We start from the raw sequence: 13,589 nt of genomic DNA, 5'->3' as shown, positions 1-13,589 counted from the left end.
TTTTTAATGATAAGACCAAGATTAACGAATCTTAAGAGTTAAATAGATTTAACAGAGTAGTCAGAGGCAAATTCCAGCAGTAATGCATCCTGCTAAATGAGGACTTTTCTCATCTGAAATCTATTGTCAAGCATAAATAAGCAATTCTCAGCTGCACATTTAGAAAGACATAATTTCTAGTGCTTAATATCACCCCTTCAGATGGGATGTTTAATATGATGCTTCTCAGACATTGTAATCTAGCCTTTAAACACTAAATCTTTAAAAGGGTTGTGTAACTTTGCCAATAGATCAAATTACTGGGCACACTAGGCTATGAAGTTCGAACATAAGATCTTAGATGCAGTGTAACATAGTGAGTTGCACAAGATCGCCAACTTGAACAAACTATAACAAAGAAGACATAATTTTGTATAATGTATTAAATATATTTTCCATTAAAAATTATGGAAAGTTGGAGACTTTAAGACAATCCAAAAATTACAGAATCTTAAAGGCAGCATGAGGTATTACCCAGTCCAATTCATTCATTCTGCAGATATGAAAACTGAGGCATAAGAAGCTTAAATGACTCAGGCAATAACAGGACTAGAAAAATTTAGTTTTCCAATTCGCTATCTAACGCTCTTTTCATAATACAACACTGACTCCCCTGCAACACGAACTGTAAACAAGGATGCAAATATGCAAATGAACCTACAATTTTACAAGTTGCTCAGCAAACAGGTAAACATGCTCTGCCCTCAACCTTCCTTTCCCTGCCCCCCTAAGGTGATCTGACTAAAAGGCATATTCGCACTCACCAAAATCAGAAACAGACCAGGAGCAGTGGCTCAGGCTTGTAAGCCCAGCACTTCAGGAGGCTGAAGCGGGTAAATCACAAGGTCAGGAGTTCAAGACTAGCCTGGCCAAGACGGTGAAACCCTGTTTCTACTAAAATACAAAAATTACCCAGGCATGGTGGGTGGCTGACGTGCCTGTAATCCTAGCTACTTGTGAGACTAAGGCAGAGAAATGCTTGAACCCAGAAGGTGGAGGTTGCAGTGGGCCAAGATCACACCACTGCATTCCAGCCTGGGTGACACAGTGAGACTCCATTAAAAAAAAAAAAAATCAGAAACAAAGAGGACTATAGTGCACTTTTTCCTTTTTGCTCTGTTACTGTTAGACCAGAGCTGCAAAACAACTTGTGGCTTCTCACCCATTGCCCTATCTAATCTGGACTATTACAGGGAGATATGCCTTATCTTTCCTTAGATACACACCACTAATCTAAGATAAAATTAAAGTATCCACCTATAATAGACCCTATAGTTCTCTCTCAACCCCAACCAAACTCAGGTTCTCTGACAATCAAACACAATAAAAAACAAAAGAAATGTACTGGGTGTGAAGGCTCATGCCTATAATCACAGCACTTTGGGAGGCCAAGGTGGGAGGACTGCTTAAGCCCAGGAGTTCAAGACCTACCTGGGCAACATTGCGGGGGATACCCTATCTCTACATAAATTTTTTTTTTTTTAATTAGCCAGGCATGGTGACACAAGCCTATAGTCCCAGCTACTCAGGAAGGTGAGGTTGGAGGATCACTTGAACCCAGGAGGTCAAGGCTGCAGTGAGCTATGATCCTGCCACTGCACTCTAGCCTGGGCAGCAGTGGGAAAACAAAAACACAGGGATAAAGAGAGAGAGAGAGAGAGAGAGAGAGAGAGAGAGAGAGAGAGAGAATGAAAGAATTAACATAAAATTTAGGGCTCCCTAATTTATACAAGGACTGTCCCAAGTTGTTTTTGGTTTTGGTTTTGGTTTTTATTTTTTGTTTTGTTTTTGAGAGAGAGGGTCTCACTCTGTCACCCAGAATAGAGTACAGTGGTGCAATAATAGCTCACTGAAGTCTTGAACCCCTGGGCTCAAGCAATTTTCCCACCTCAGCCTCCAGATGAGCTGGGACCACAGGTGCTGCCACCATGCGCTGCTTTTTTAATTCTTTTCATTTTTAGTAGAAGCAAGGTCTTGCTATGTTGCTCAGGCTAGTCTCAAACTCCTGACCTCAAGCGATCCTCCTTCCTTGCCTCCCAAAGTGCTGAGATTATGGGCATGAACTACCATGCCTCCATGCCTGGTCTTGAAGGGTTTTTTGGTTTTTTTTTTTTTCACAGATTCTACCATGTATCACAAGCTCATTTTCAATAATGCCTTAAGTCTTACATATGTACTGAAAGATGTTTTTGTCTTTAAATAAAATAACTGACCCAAGAAACCATAAGAATTTGTTATGTAACTTATAGTAACAGAAGACATGTCATGGCTGTAACGAAGACCTGTAGGTGTATACTCACATGCAAATCAACTAAATTCCACTTTAAAATAACACCGTAGTTCTAACAATGATGCTCATCTATCTAAAAATACAATTTTTAAAAAGTATTTTATTTATTGTATCTTCTAATTCCTGAGACAGTTTAATAGTCTGGTCTGAGTATAAAGTACATTGTCTGGCATAACATACACAAATGTTATTATAAGAGGATTCGGAGCTTTCCTGTCATTCCAAAATTTCAGCTATGGCTCGAATTTTCAAACAGAAGTTTTCCCGTACCTCACACTCTAAAGTAAGAGGACAAAAAAAAAAAAAAAAAAAAAAAGAAAGAAAGAAAAAAAAATAAAGAAGAGGACAATGAGCTACTCAAAGTTGAGACCAGAACTTCCCTAAGAGTATACACAAAGCAAGAAATCAAGTGATGTCCATAGACTCTATATGTCATAGTTTCCACATGTATACTTTCCAAATATGAGAATGTTTATATATTTATAAGAACTTATTTCAAATTTTTATGGCAGCTTTTGTTGTTATGTATTTTCTCAATCAACAGATACTAAAAACACAATTACTAGCACATGGAAGGGTCCCCATTATTTTTAATTTAAAGAGCTGGAAATTACTCAATACTGTATACTATATGGAAATACGTCACTGTAGATAAATGTTATGAACAATATACTATTTTTATAAACCTAGAATCAGGATGTATCATTCATCTGGAAGCTAGACTCTGAGAAAACACTTCCTGGTTTTTTTTCATTTTTGGTTTTTTGTTTTGTTTTGTTTTGTTTTCTGAGACAGGGTCTCACTCTGTTGCCAGGCTGGAGTGTAGTGGCACAATCTTGGCTCACTGCAACCTCTGCCTCCCGGACTCAAGCGATCTTCTCACCTCAGTCTCCTCCTGCAGTTTCCGGGACTACAGGCATGCAACAATGCCCAGCTAATTTTTGTAGAGACAGGTCTCGCTATGCTGCCCAGACTGCTCTTAAACTCCTGGACTCGTGATCCGCCCACCTCAGCCTCCCAAAGTACTGGGATTATAGGCATGAGCCACCAAACCCAGCCAAAAACACCTCCGATACCAGCATTCTTTCTCTATTTCACCTATATTCATCTCCAAGTTTTATAAACCTCTTTAATCTGTGTAAGTAAAGCCCTCTAATAAAATAAATTCCCTCAACTTTCCTCTAGGAAACCAAGTATCAATGAATTGCCCTGAGGTTTCCAAATCAGCATACAACTGGGTGACTCAATCATACAAATGCCAGATAACAATGCTGCTCCAGGCTACCACAGCCAAGTGTCAGAGATTAGGGTATAGTGACCAGAGTGGCCAACTCAAGTAAGTGTACAGGATCCTTGCAGTCAACACTTGAAGAGTTAAGGAAAACAAGGCATTCTGTAAAAAGGAAGGAAGTATGTGATGTATCATTATTTTTTTATTTTAGATTAGGAAATTGTCAATAATTATTTTATGGATGAGAACCCAACCATGGCAATAAAAAGTGATGATAAAGGACCCCAAAAAAGTATAAAGAGTAATCCATCTGGTGGAAATCGTATCTTCTTCATATTCTGTCCATTCTTGGGGAAGAAGAGGGAGGAGCGAGGAGGAGTGTAAGACAGAATGTGTTTTCAAACTGGTGATGATGAAGACATTTAAGAGTTAGTCCTTTATCTGGAGAAAGATGAGAAGCCACGGAGAGAGGGTTAAGCAAGGAAGGAGGAGAAACAATTTTGTAGTTTACAAAGGTCATTCTAGATACAGTATCCTTTGTCCAGCGTTTCCCATGTATTATCTCTCAAGTTAGTAAATGTGATGTCCCCTCAACAAGGAAAGCTCATGAACAGAATGCCATATACAGACTGGACATCTTTTAAAGTCAGATCAAATTCTCTCCTCTATGATGCTTTTCCTGTACCCTTCTTTTTACTCCAGCTAACAAATGCTTTCTTCTTCTCTTTATTTTTAACTCTCCTTACTCATACATGTTCTATTTCTAGCCCTGATCTCTCCCTCCAAGTTCCAGTTTCACACTTCAGATTCTACTACACATCACAGGAATATCCTGCCAGCACCTCAAAAGCAAGAGATCTAGAACAAAACTTATTTTTACCTCCACCCACAAACCTGCTGAGATCACATTCTCTCCATCACCCAGGCTTAACGTCTTATGTCACCTTTTATTCATCCCTTTCTTTCCCAATATTCAATTGCTTATTTCTGTCCAATGTATTTTAGCAACACTTTTCTTCTTGCAGTGCTGCTACTCTCATTGGGTCTTCATCCCTTAAGACAAACTTTTAAAACACTTCTTTATTGGTCCTATGACTTATTTTTCAATTCATTCTCTAAACTATTAGATTATATAACCCATCAATCACCTCTGATTATGACATTTCAAGGATCAAAAACGTCAGTCTCATAACTTACTAACCCAATCCAAATTCCCTAACAGCATTAAAAGCCTTCCATGTCCTAGGCAACACTTAATTTTCCATCTTTGTACTTTATTGTTCCACTATTCCTCTTTATACACACTCGTTTCCTTCTACACCTGTCCTCTCTGATCTGGTAAATTTTGGGTGCTCAACAAAAGCTGATTTCCTTCCATATGACCTGCTGTCCTCTCCTTCCCCATGCCATCTCAGTTACAGGAAAGCATCCTATTATTTATATATTCCATCTTCATACAGGAAATTAGAGTGTTCATGGAAAAGCCTATAAAAACTAGGAAACAGACAAGTATTAAGAAAGAAGAGCAGTGTGACTGAACTCCAATCTCAAAAGAAGACAGCAGCAAGCAGGATACCATGAAAGCATCAGTGTATTTGAAAAAGTTAGAATTACTATACCTGGAACAACGGATGCTAAGAGCCTATCAGAATTCTTCTAGCTGGGTGCAGTGGCTCATGCCTGTAATGCTAGCACTTTGGGAGGCTGAGGCTGGGAGATCACTTGAGGTCAAAAGTTTAAGACCAGTATGGCCAAAGTGGTAGAGCTTCATTTCTACAAAAAAATACAATTAGCTGGGCATAGTGGCAGGTGCCTGTAGGCTCAGCTACTCAGAAGTCTCTGGTGGGAGAATCACCTGAGTCCAGGGAGTTCAATGCCACAATGAGCCATGAGTGTGCCACTGCACTACAGTCTGAGTGACAGAGTGAAGCCCTGCCTCCAAAAAAAAGAAAGAAAGAAAGAAAAACAAACTATTCGAGGTGACTCACTGACGTAACAGAATTTATAGTTTGGTGAAGGTGATGAATATATATGGGTTTAACTACAACACAAGACAATATTGTAAAAGTTGTACTCCAACCACAGTCCAAAATGCCTTAGAAGCACGAGGAAATTACAAATTCTGTGATATGAGGAAGACTTCGCAAACTACCATCTGACAGAGGCATTAAGTACTTCTTAAGTTCTGATAGAGAAGAGGTGCAGCCAGTAAGAACAGCCTAAAGGAAAAGTAGAGGCAGAAAATGTTAGCTACGTGTGAGAAATAGGAAAACAACTGATGAATTCTCATTCCCTAAGCTATCACTATTTCAAATATCTCAACCACTTATATAGTTTTAATAAACTTATCCTAAAGAGCCACTCGAGGTATGCATTTTATTCAGTGAATTCTTGAAAATAAGCAGATGATTATCTGCAGAGTGAATTAGTTGTTATCAGAGAAAAGGTTCACAATTCAGCGGGATCTCAAGCACCACAATTCCTGAATGTGGTGCTACACCCTGGTTACTCTCCATAGGCTTCCTCTTCAGCATTCCTGCAGCAGTAGGAACTGCTCTCACATCCTAGAATCCCACTGAGGGTAACAACACACTTCTACACACAGCACAACCAAGAGCAAAGTATACATTTTAAGGACTACGAACTCATAATATAAAATGGAAAAATGCAAAATCAAGCCATCTACATGGCTGTACTATGTATACCAGATAACTCTAGAATTAGAAGAGACTTTAGGGAAAAGCTAGGTAAACCATGTGACCTAAACTGTGTCTATCAAGTTCTACCTCTCTGGAATTTACAATCAAGGTCAATAATATAGCCTCTCCTTATGTAGGGACACATAAATACTCATGAGCTGCTGAGTAGCCACATCCAACTATGAAGAAGAAGGAAAAAAAGTCAGCAAAGAAAGAACAATGAAACAAAGGCCAAGACTAGAGAAAGGGAATGTTCTAGGTTTTCCAGTTCCTGATCTCAGGTCCTAATAAGGTCTGCCTGCATTTGACTTCCAATGGTTTTCCAACAAATTCCTTTTTTCTTTTTGCAAAAACTAGTTCATTTCTGTTACTTGCAACAGAAGCTTAAATGAAGCAATAATCAAAATTTCTCATAAAGTCGATTGTCTGATGCATTAATGATCTTTTCCATACTTTCCTTCTTTGTATTTCCCTTAAAGCCATAAATATGACTTCAGCACACTTCACAAAGAAATACATGAACAGGGATTAGGGACTGCACTGAGCATTTTAAAAGGAAAATCTATTATGCCCAGGAAAGAGAAAATACAGAATATTCAAAGTAAATCCTTAAGATACAGCAATAAGAAATGCTAAGAAGTGGCAAATTAAATAGCTGATTACCCTCCTATCCAAATCCAATTTAATTCTGCTAAATCAAATAGGTAGACCCAATTCAATCTTCTCTGAGGTAAGATCAAAAGCTGACAACCCATTATAGGCTATTTCATCTGGAATGCTCCCAGATAACCAGCCTTTCTAACCACAAGAATGTTTGAATGCTCTCCGGTGGTATCCCTAACCCAGACCTAAGTAATAAAACTGAATATCAAACTATCTTAAGGCCTGGGCTTAACTATCTCTGAAAAGCAGTTAGGCATTTACCCTATGACGTAATCAGCACTTTCTGCTTTTAGATGAGGAAGACAAAGTAATAGAAGCTTAACATGGAATCCATCCAGGTATGTACACATCTTTGTGCACGTTCCAGGTATTAAGACCATTTTGAGACAGATCCGGACTCTCCAAAGCTGGACCACACCTGTCACATCTGGCTATGATAGACGAATTTGACATGTATAGCAAGTCACAGGCTGACAATCAGAATTTTGAACCACATGTAGTAGGTGGCTCTGCAGAGTTATATAAACGAAAACAGTACTATAGGATCTTGGAGGTAGAAGAGACATGGAAATTGTCCAACTTAACAATTTTACCGGAAAGAAGCTACACATGAGAATCAAATTCATCAACCAAATCCATAACTATGATAAATTATACAGGTGCAGATAAATTAAAAAGATTGTGACCAGATTATGACAGAACCAAAAATGCGGTGGTGAGATCATGGCTCAGCACAGCCTCAATCTCCCTGGCCAAAGCAATCCTCCCACTTCGGCTTCCCAAGTAGCTGAGAACACAGGCATTATTCACTATGCCCAGCTAATTTTTAAAAAATTTTTGTAGAGACAGAGGCTCCCTATGTTGCCCAGGCTGGTCTTGAACTCCTCAGTTCAAGTGATCCTCCCGCCTTGGCCTCCCAAAGTGCTGGATTTCAGGCATGAGCCACCACATGTGGCCTTAAAATCTATTTTTAATTAATAAATGGCATAGGTATTAGAAAAACTGATTAATCTTAGTGTTGAGATAGTCTTTGGATATTCTTTTGATTTGAGTAAAACAGTAAGGATTTCTGACTTAATAGATTAACATCTTAGTTAAAATATTGGCACAGGAGAGAGATCCAAGATGGCTGATCACTAGTAGCTCGGGATTGTAGCTCCCAGTGAAACGCAGAGAACGAGAGGATGCCACACTTTCAGACGAATTTTTGTTGCTTAGGGACCAGGAGATTCCCAGCAGAGGGGCCCCAAGGGTCGCCAGCTCGTCTCTTGTGGCCGGCGAGGTGGTTTTGCCTCGGGGCGGAGGTTCTTGGTGCAGAGTCAGAAAAGCGCCATCAATCTTAACGCTGCTGTTTTAGCCAGCGCAGTGGGTTGCTCAGATTCTGGCACTGGGAATCAACAAGTTGGACGTCCACTCAGAAACCCAATTATAAAGACGGAATTATAAAGACCACAGATGGATAAATCTACAACAAAAGGAAGAAAACAGCCTAAAAAGGCTGAGAATACCCAAAATCAGAACGCCTCTCCCTCAACAGGGGATCACAGTTTCTCATCAGCAATGGAACAAGGCCAGATGGAGAACGAGTGTGTTCCAGTAACAGAAGTAGGCTTCAAAAGGTGGATAATAAGAAACTTCTGTGAGTTAAAAGAACTTGTTCTAACCGAATACAAGGAAACTAAGAACTTTGAAAAAAGGTTTGATGAAATGCTAACAAGAATACACAATTTAGAGAGGAATATAAGTGAATTAATGGAGCTGAAAAACAACACGAGAACTTCACAAAGTATGCACAAGTTTTAACAGCCAAATTGATCAAGCAGAAGAAAGGATATCAGAAGTCGAAGACTAACTTAATAAAATAAAACGAGAAGACACGATTAGAGAAAAAAAAGGATAAAAAGGAATGAGCAAAGTCTCCAAGAAATATGGGACTATGTGAAAAGACCTAATCTACGTTTGATAGATGAACCTGAATGTGACAAAGAGAATGAATTCAAGCTGGAAAATACGCTTCAGGGTATTATTCAGGAAAACTTTCCCAACCTGGCAAGGCAGGACAATATTCAACTCCAGGTAATACAGAGAACACCACAAAGATATTCCTCAAGAAGACCAACCTCAAGGCACATAATCGTCAAATTCACCAGGGTTGAAATGAAGGAGAAAATACTAAGGGCAGCCAGAGAGAAAGGTCAGGTTACCCACAAAGGGAAGCCTATCAGACTTACAGCAGATCTCTCAGCAGAAACCCTACAAGCCAGAAGAGCGTGGGGGCCAGTATTCAACATCCTTAAAGAAAAAACTTTCAACCCAGAATTTCACATCCAGCCAAACTAAGCTTCATAAGCAAAGGAAAAATAAAATCTTTTGTGAATAAGCAAGCACTCAGAGATTTCATCACCACCAGGCCTGCTTTACAAGAGCTTCTGAAAGAACCACTACACATAGAAAGGAACAAACAGTATCAGCCTTTCTAAAAAATACCAAAAATACCAAAAAGCAAAGAGCATCAACATAATGAAGAATTTACATCATCTAATGGGCAAAACAGGCAGCTAACATTAAATGGCAGTATTAAACTCACATATATTATTATTAAGTTTCCCAATAATAGTGGGAGACTCCAACATCAATATTAGACAGATCAATGAGACAGAAAATTAACAACAATATCCAGGACTTGAACTCAGATCCGGAACAAGTAAACTTAATTAACATTTTTAGAACTCTCCACTTTAAATACACAAAATACACACTCTTATCAGTATCACATCACACCTACTTACAGGCTTAAATGAAATATTGGTTGACTGCTTTTTTGCTATTTTCTTCCCTCATTTTTTTCATGTCTCCATTATTAAGCAGTTACAGGCATACCCATTTTTAGACTGCATTCTACCCCGGGCAATAAAGTAACACCCCCGTTCTCTCTCCCTCTTTCTCTTCCTCTTTCTTCCTCTCCTTCATTCTTTATTATTATTATTCTTTTTTTTTTTTCTTTTTTTTTTTTAATATTGGAACAAGCACTTTTAAAAACAAAAAGCAATGTGTTGATTCAAAATCTAAATTACATTGTATGCGGCAACCTTGGCAGACAGGCATTTTAGGCACTGTGACAAAATTCTAAATGGCAAAGAACTGCTTATCTTAATATAAAAATTTCCAGATATTCATATAGGGCCCTAACAAAAGTCATCAGAAATTAGACTGATTATATCAACTGGGACCAAAATTAAAAGAATATATGTTTCAATGGTCCAAATATGAACTTGGTGTTCAAAATTATTGGCAAGGGGCCACTACAGTGGATTTTGGTCTTTGAAGGCCATTTCACCACAAGTATTAGGTAAGTCAATACATCACTAAGGAAAAAGAAAGCATGCATATATTTCCTGGCAATAAAATCCACTCTTCACTATCCAGCACAGTATTTTTCAGAAATCCATTGGTAAAAATGTGAAATTAGAACCTGTTGTATTTCCCAAGAAGTGCTATTGAAGTTACTCCTAAAATATGAATCTATAAAGAGCAGCGTTTTTTTTGAAAAACAATACTATGCAGAAACAAACATGAAACTGGTATCACTGCTCAAATTACTATTTACAAATTACAAATTTAATCAAGTTAAATATTGTAAATATCTGCCATTAATCTGAACTGACAATTTTATGTTATATGAACCCTGAAGATTTTTAATAGACTGTTTTTGAAACTCAATTTTGCCAACAGCTCTGCAAATGACAATATGAAGAGATAAACCAGAGAGTTCTGAATATAATCTATGCTTCATAGTCAGCTTTCAACTAATTTATGAGTCCTAGTTTGACATAGCTTATTTGACAATTTAATCTATTGATAGCAAAAACAAAAGCAAACTAAAATCTCCTAAGTAGTCTCAGCTCTAAGGAACTATAATTTATGTTCTTCCACTCCAGATAAAATTAAGAAGCAAGAAGCTTTGATGACTACTCATCACAAATGTAAAAGTCCGTGCAATTTCATTTACCTTTGTACTTTCAAATAATTGCTTTTTAAAATAATAATCTGATATTAAATTCCCCCTAATATTTTTCACGTGATTCAAGATTATCTTACAACATCTTACTGTAACGACTTCAGAACTGCCACTTCCGATAGCTACTAGCCTGAAACCAAATAAGGCAGGAACAGCACTTTTCATTCACATAGTTAAAATAGTCCAGTGTAAAACTTCAAAAATAGACTTGGATGTCTTTTTCTATTTAAAAACAAAACAAAACTGGTACCTGGCAAAGTCAGGGTTCTGTTCGATTTTGGCCTGTGAAATGCCAGGCGGCCCGCGGGAGCCTGGCCCAGCAGCGTGGCAGCCGCGCAGGGAGGGCAAGCGGCGGGTGCGCCGCCGGGTGTACCCTCCCCGCCACCCGCCCGCGGCCCTGAGCCCCAATCCTCACCGAGGCGCACGGCGAAAAGCGCAGGCCTGGCGGGCCAGTTCCCACGCCCCGGGCCCGTTATCTGAGCCGCAACCCTGGCCGGGCCGACGCACAGAGCAGAGGGCTCGGGATGGCCCCGTCTCCTGGCTCTCGCGGGCTGCCCCGCCAGATAGCTCTCTCAGGGGCCCGCGCCTGGCGAGAGGCTGCCGTGGTTTCAGGCTTGCTCCCGGGACGGGATAAGGTGTCAGTGAGGCGGCCAGACGCCTCCCGTCGGCGGATGGGGGAGAAGCCAGCCCTGACCTCCTTCCGTTCGGCCCCTCATCGCGGCGCGGGGCGCAAACCTTCTGCTCCGGTTCTGGGCAGAGGCAGGGGCTGTCCCCGGAGAAGGCCGAAGGGGCGTGGAGGGGCTCTGGGCTCCGGTCACACCCTAACGTGGCAGGGTCGGGGTGGGAGGGGTGAGGTGAGGAGGGGAGGGGAGCCCGAACTTACCGGACTGCGCACTTCCCAGAGCCGCGGCCCCGGCCAGGCAGAGGCAGAGGCAGAGGCAAAGCGAGAGGGGGCGCGGGAGGGTCCGCCGCGGGCTCATGGAAAGGCCGAGCAGACGCCGCCGCTGTCCGAACCTCTCTCCCTCCCTCCCCGGCTCCGGGCGACGGACGGGGCGGCGGGAGGCATGACGGGAAATTCCTGGGCACGGGCCGCCGAGTCCAAATATGAGCATAGGAGAAGAGCGAGGGAGGACTGTGGAGCGCGCCGGCCGCGGACGGGGCCGGCTGCCCGGGGCTCCGCGGCCGCCAACTCCCTCCTCCTCCTCCTCCTCCTCCTCTAACGCCCCAGGGCTGCCGGCCGCCCTCCCAGGGGGCAGGCATCCCTTTCCAACTCGAGATCCCAGAGCAGAGCCACCTGGCGTGTTCCACCTGAGACCCCTTAAGGAGTGGGAGACGGACAAACCAACGCGAAGAGACCGGATAGCGAGCCGGTGGGAAGACGTGTCAGGGGTTGAGAGCGCTGGGGATGAGGGGATAAAAAGTTGTGGCAAATACTTCTCTAAGTGTGGGAGAGTACGGCAGGAGCAGCGCTGCCAGTTAGTGACTTGGCCATCCTGTAGATACGGAACAAGCACTCGCTGTAATACAGAGAACCAGCCTCCTGCGTTCCAGGTGAGCCGGCCCTCTCCAGCGGGGTGGGGGGAGTGTGTGTGTGTGTGTGCTTAGCCAGAATTGCGAAGGGGCTCATCCCAAACTTATATTTGAACATCGTACATGCAGCCCAGGTAGGCTGGCTGAATAATAGTTTTTCACAACAAAATGCTTAAGTTTTCACCGGTCTTTCTCTCCACCTCCAATCTATTCATCTCCACTCCCCACCCCCTCCACACACTAGTTTTGTATTTACTGTAGCTTGTCTAAAATGCAGTGCTGTAATTCATTCAGAAGGTGCCACCTCTGATGAACAAAATGTCTGTCCTAGATGTTTAATTACAGGCCCAAGCCTGTAGTTGCCTGTCTTTTCCTTGGCACTGATAACTCCTTGGGTAATCAAGTCCAAATGACCCTTAGCTTTCAAGACAACATAATTATGTCTTAATTACTATAATATATTTTTTCCCTCAAACTAATGGAGCCGGACCTGGAGATGTAGGATGTTAAGTAATTACTTATGAACATTTTAAGATGCTAAATACTACAGAAATGATTTATCGATCCAAAATACTTAAGGGGTAAATGTCAAACAGATTTAGAGTGTGGATTATTTCAACATAAACTAAAGTGATGGTAATTTGTAAATCACACTATTTGTTTGAAAATGCTATATCTGAAAATCAGAAACCTTGTTTCAAAACAAATTCAATTCTGGCAAAGTATTAAACACATAAGCCAAAAAACAGTCCATTCCAAGTGGCTCCCTTCAAAACATCTGGTGCTGAAAAACACCACATCCTGTGAATTACATATGGCAAATGGGCAAATTTCACCCAAATGGGCAGTTATAATGGGACTAAGGGTAGATGACCCAGATAAAGTAATGATAACTAAATTGTAGTGCAATGAATGAAGGATTTAAATGACACATAACATATGACTATTCAATTAGGTACCTAGAACCTAGGTAGTTGGAAAGAAATACTGAAGAAACTCTTCAGTATTCCCTCGGTTTCCTCTTTTTTTATAGCCTTGTGTTACATAACTGTCTGTTTTTCTACTTCCCCCACAACACCTTACAAAGTTCTTTGCCCATAGTCCAAATGTTTGTTTAAA

The 13,589-nt window shown here is 41.0% G+C and overlaps 1 protein-coding gene across 2 annotated transcripts in view; it reads right to left on the bottom strand.

The window, feature by feature from the left end:
- The window catches only part of MSRB3 (methionine sulfoxide reductase B3), a 178,485-nt gene extending 166,418 nt beyond the window's left edge, over window positions 1-12,067 (bottom strand). Inside the window, exon 1 of one of the 2 annotated variants that reach the window (XM_003926531.3) lies at window positions 11,824-12,067. In XM_003926531.3, the coding sequence (XP_003926580.2) occupies window positions 11,824-12,052 (229 nt within the window). In that variant the 5' untranslated portion in view covers window positions 12,053-12,067. The remainder of the gene's footprint in view (window positions 1-11,823) is intronic. The other variant, XM_003926530.3, reaches the window with a different exon arrangement.
- Window positions 12,068-13,589: the final 1,522 nt, after the last annotated feature.

This window comes from Saimiri boliviensis, chromosome 7 (genome assembly GCF_048565385.1).
Source record: "Saimiri boliviensis isolate mSaiBol1 chromosome 7, mSaiBol1.pri, whole genome shotgun sequence".
NCBI lineage: Eukaryota > Metazoa > Chordata > Mammalia > Primates > Cebidae > Saimiri > Saimiri boliviensis.
This window is presented reverse-complemented; position numbering and strand designations above follow the sequence as displayed.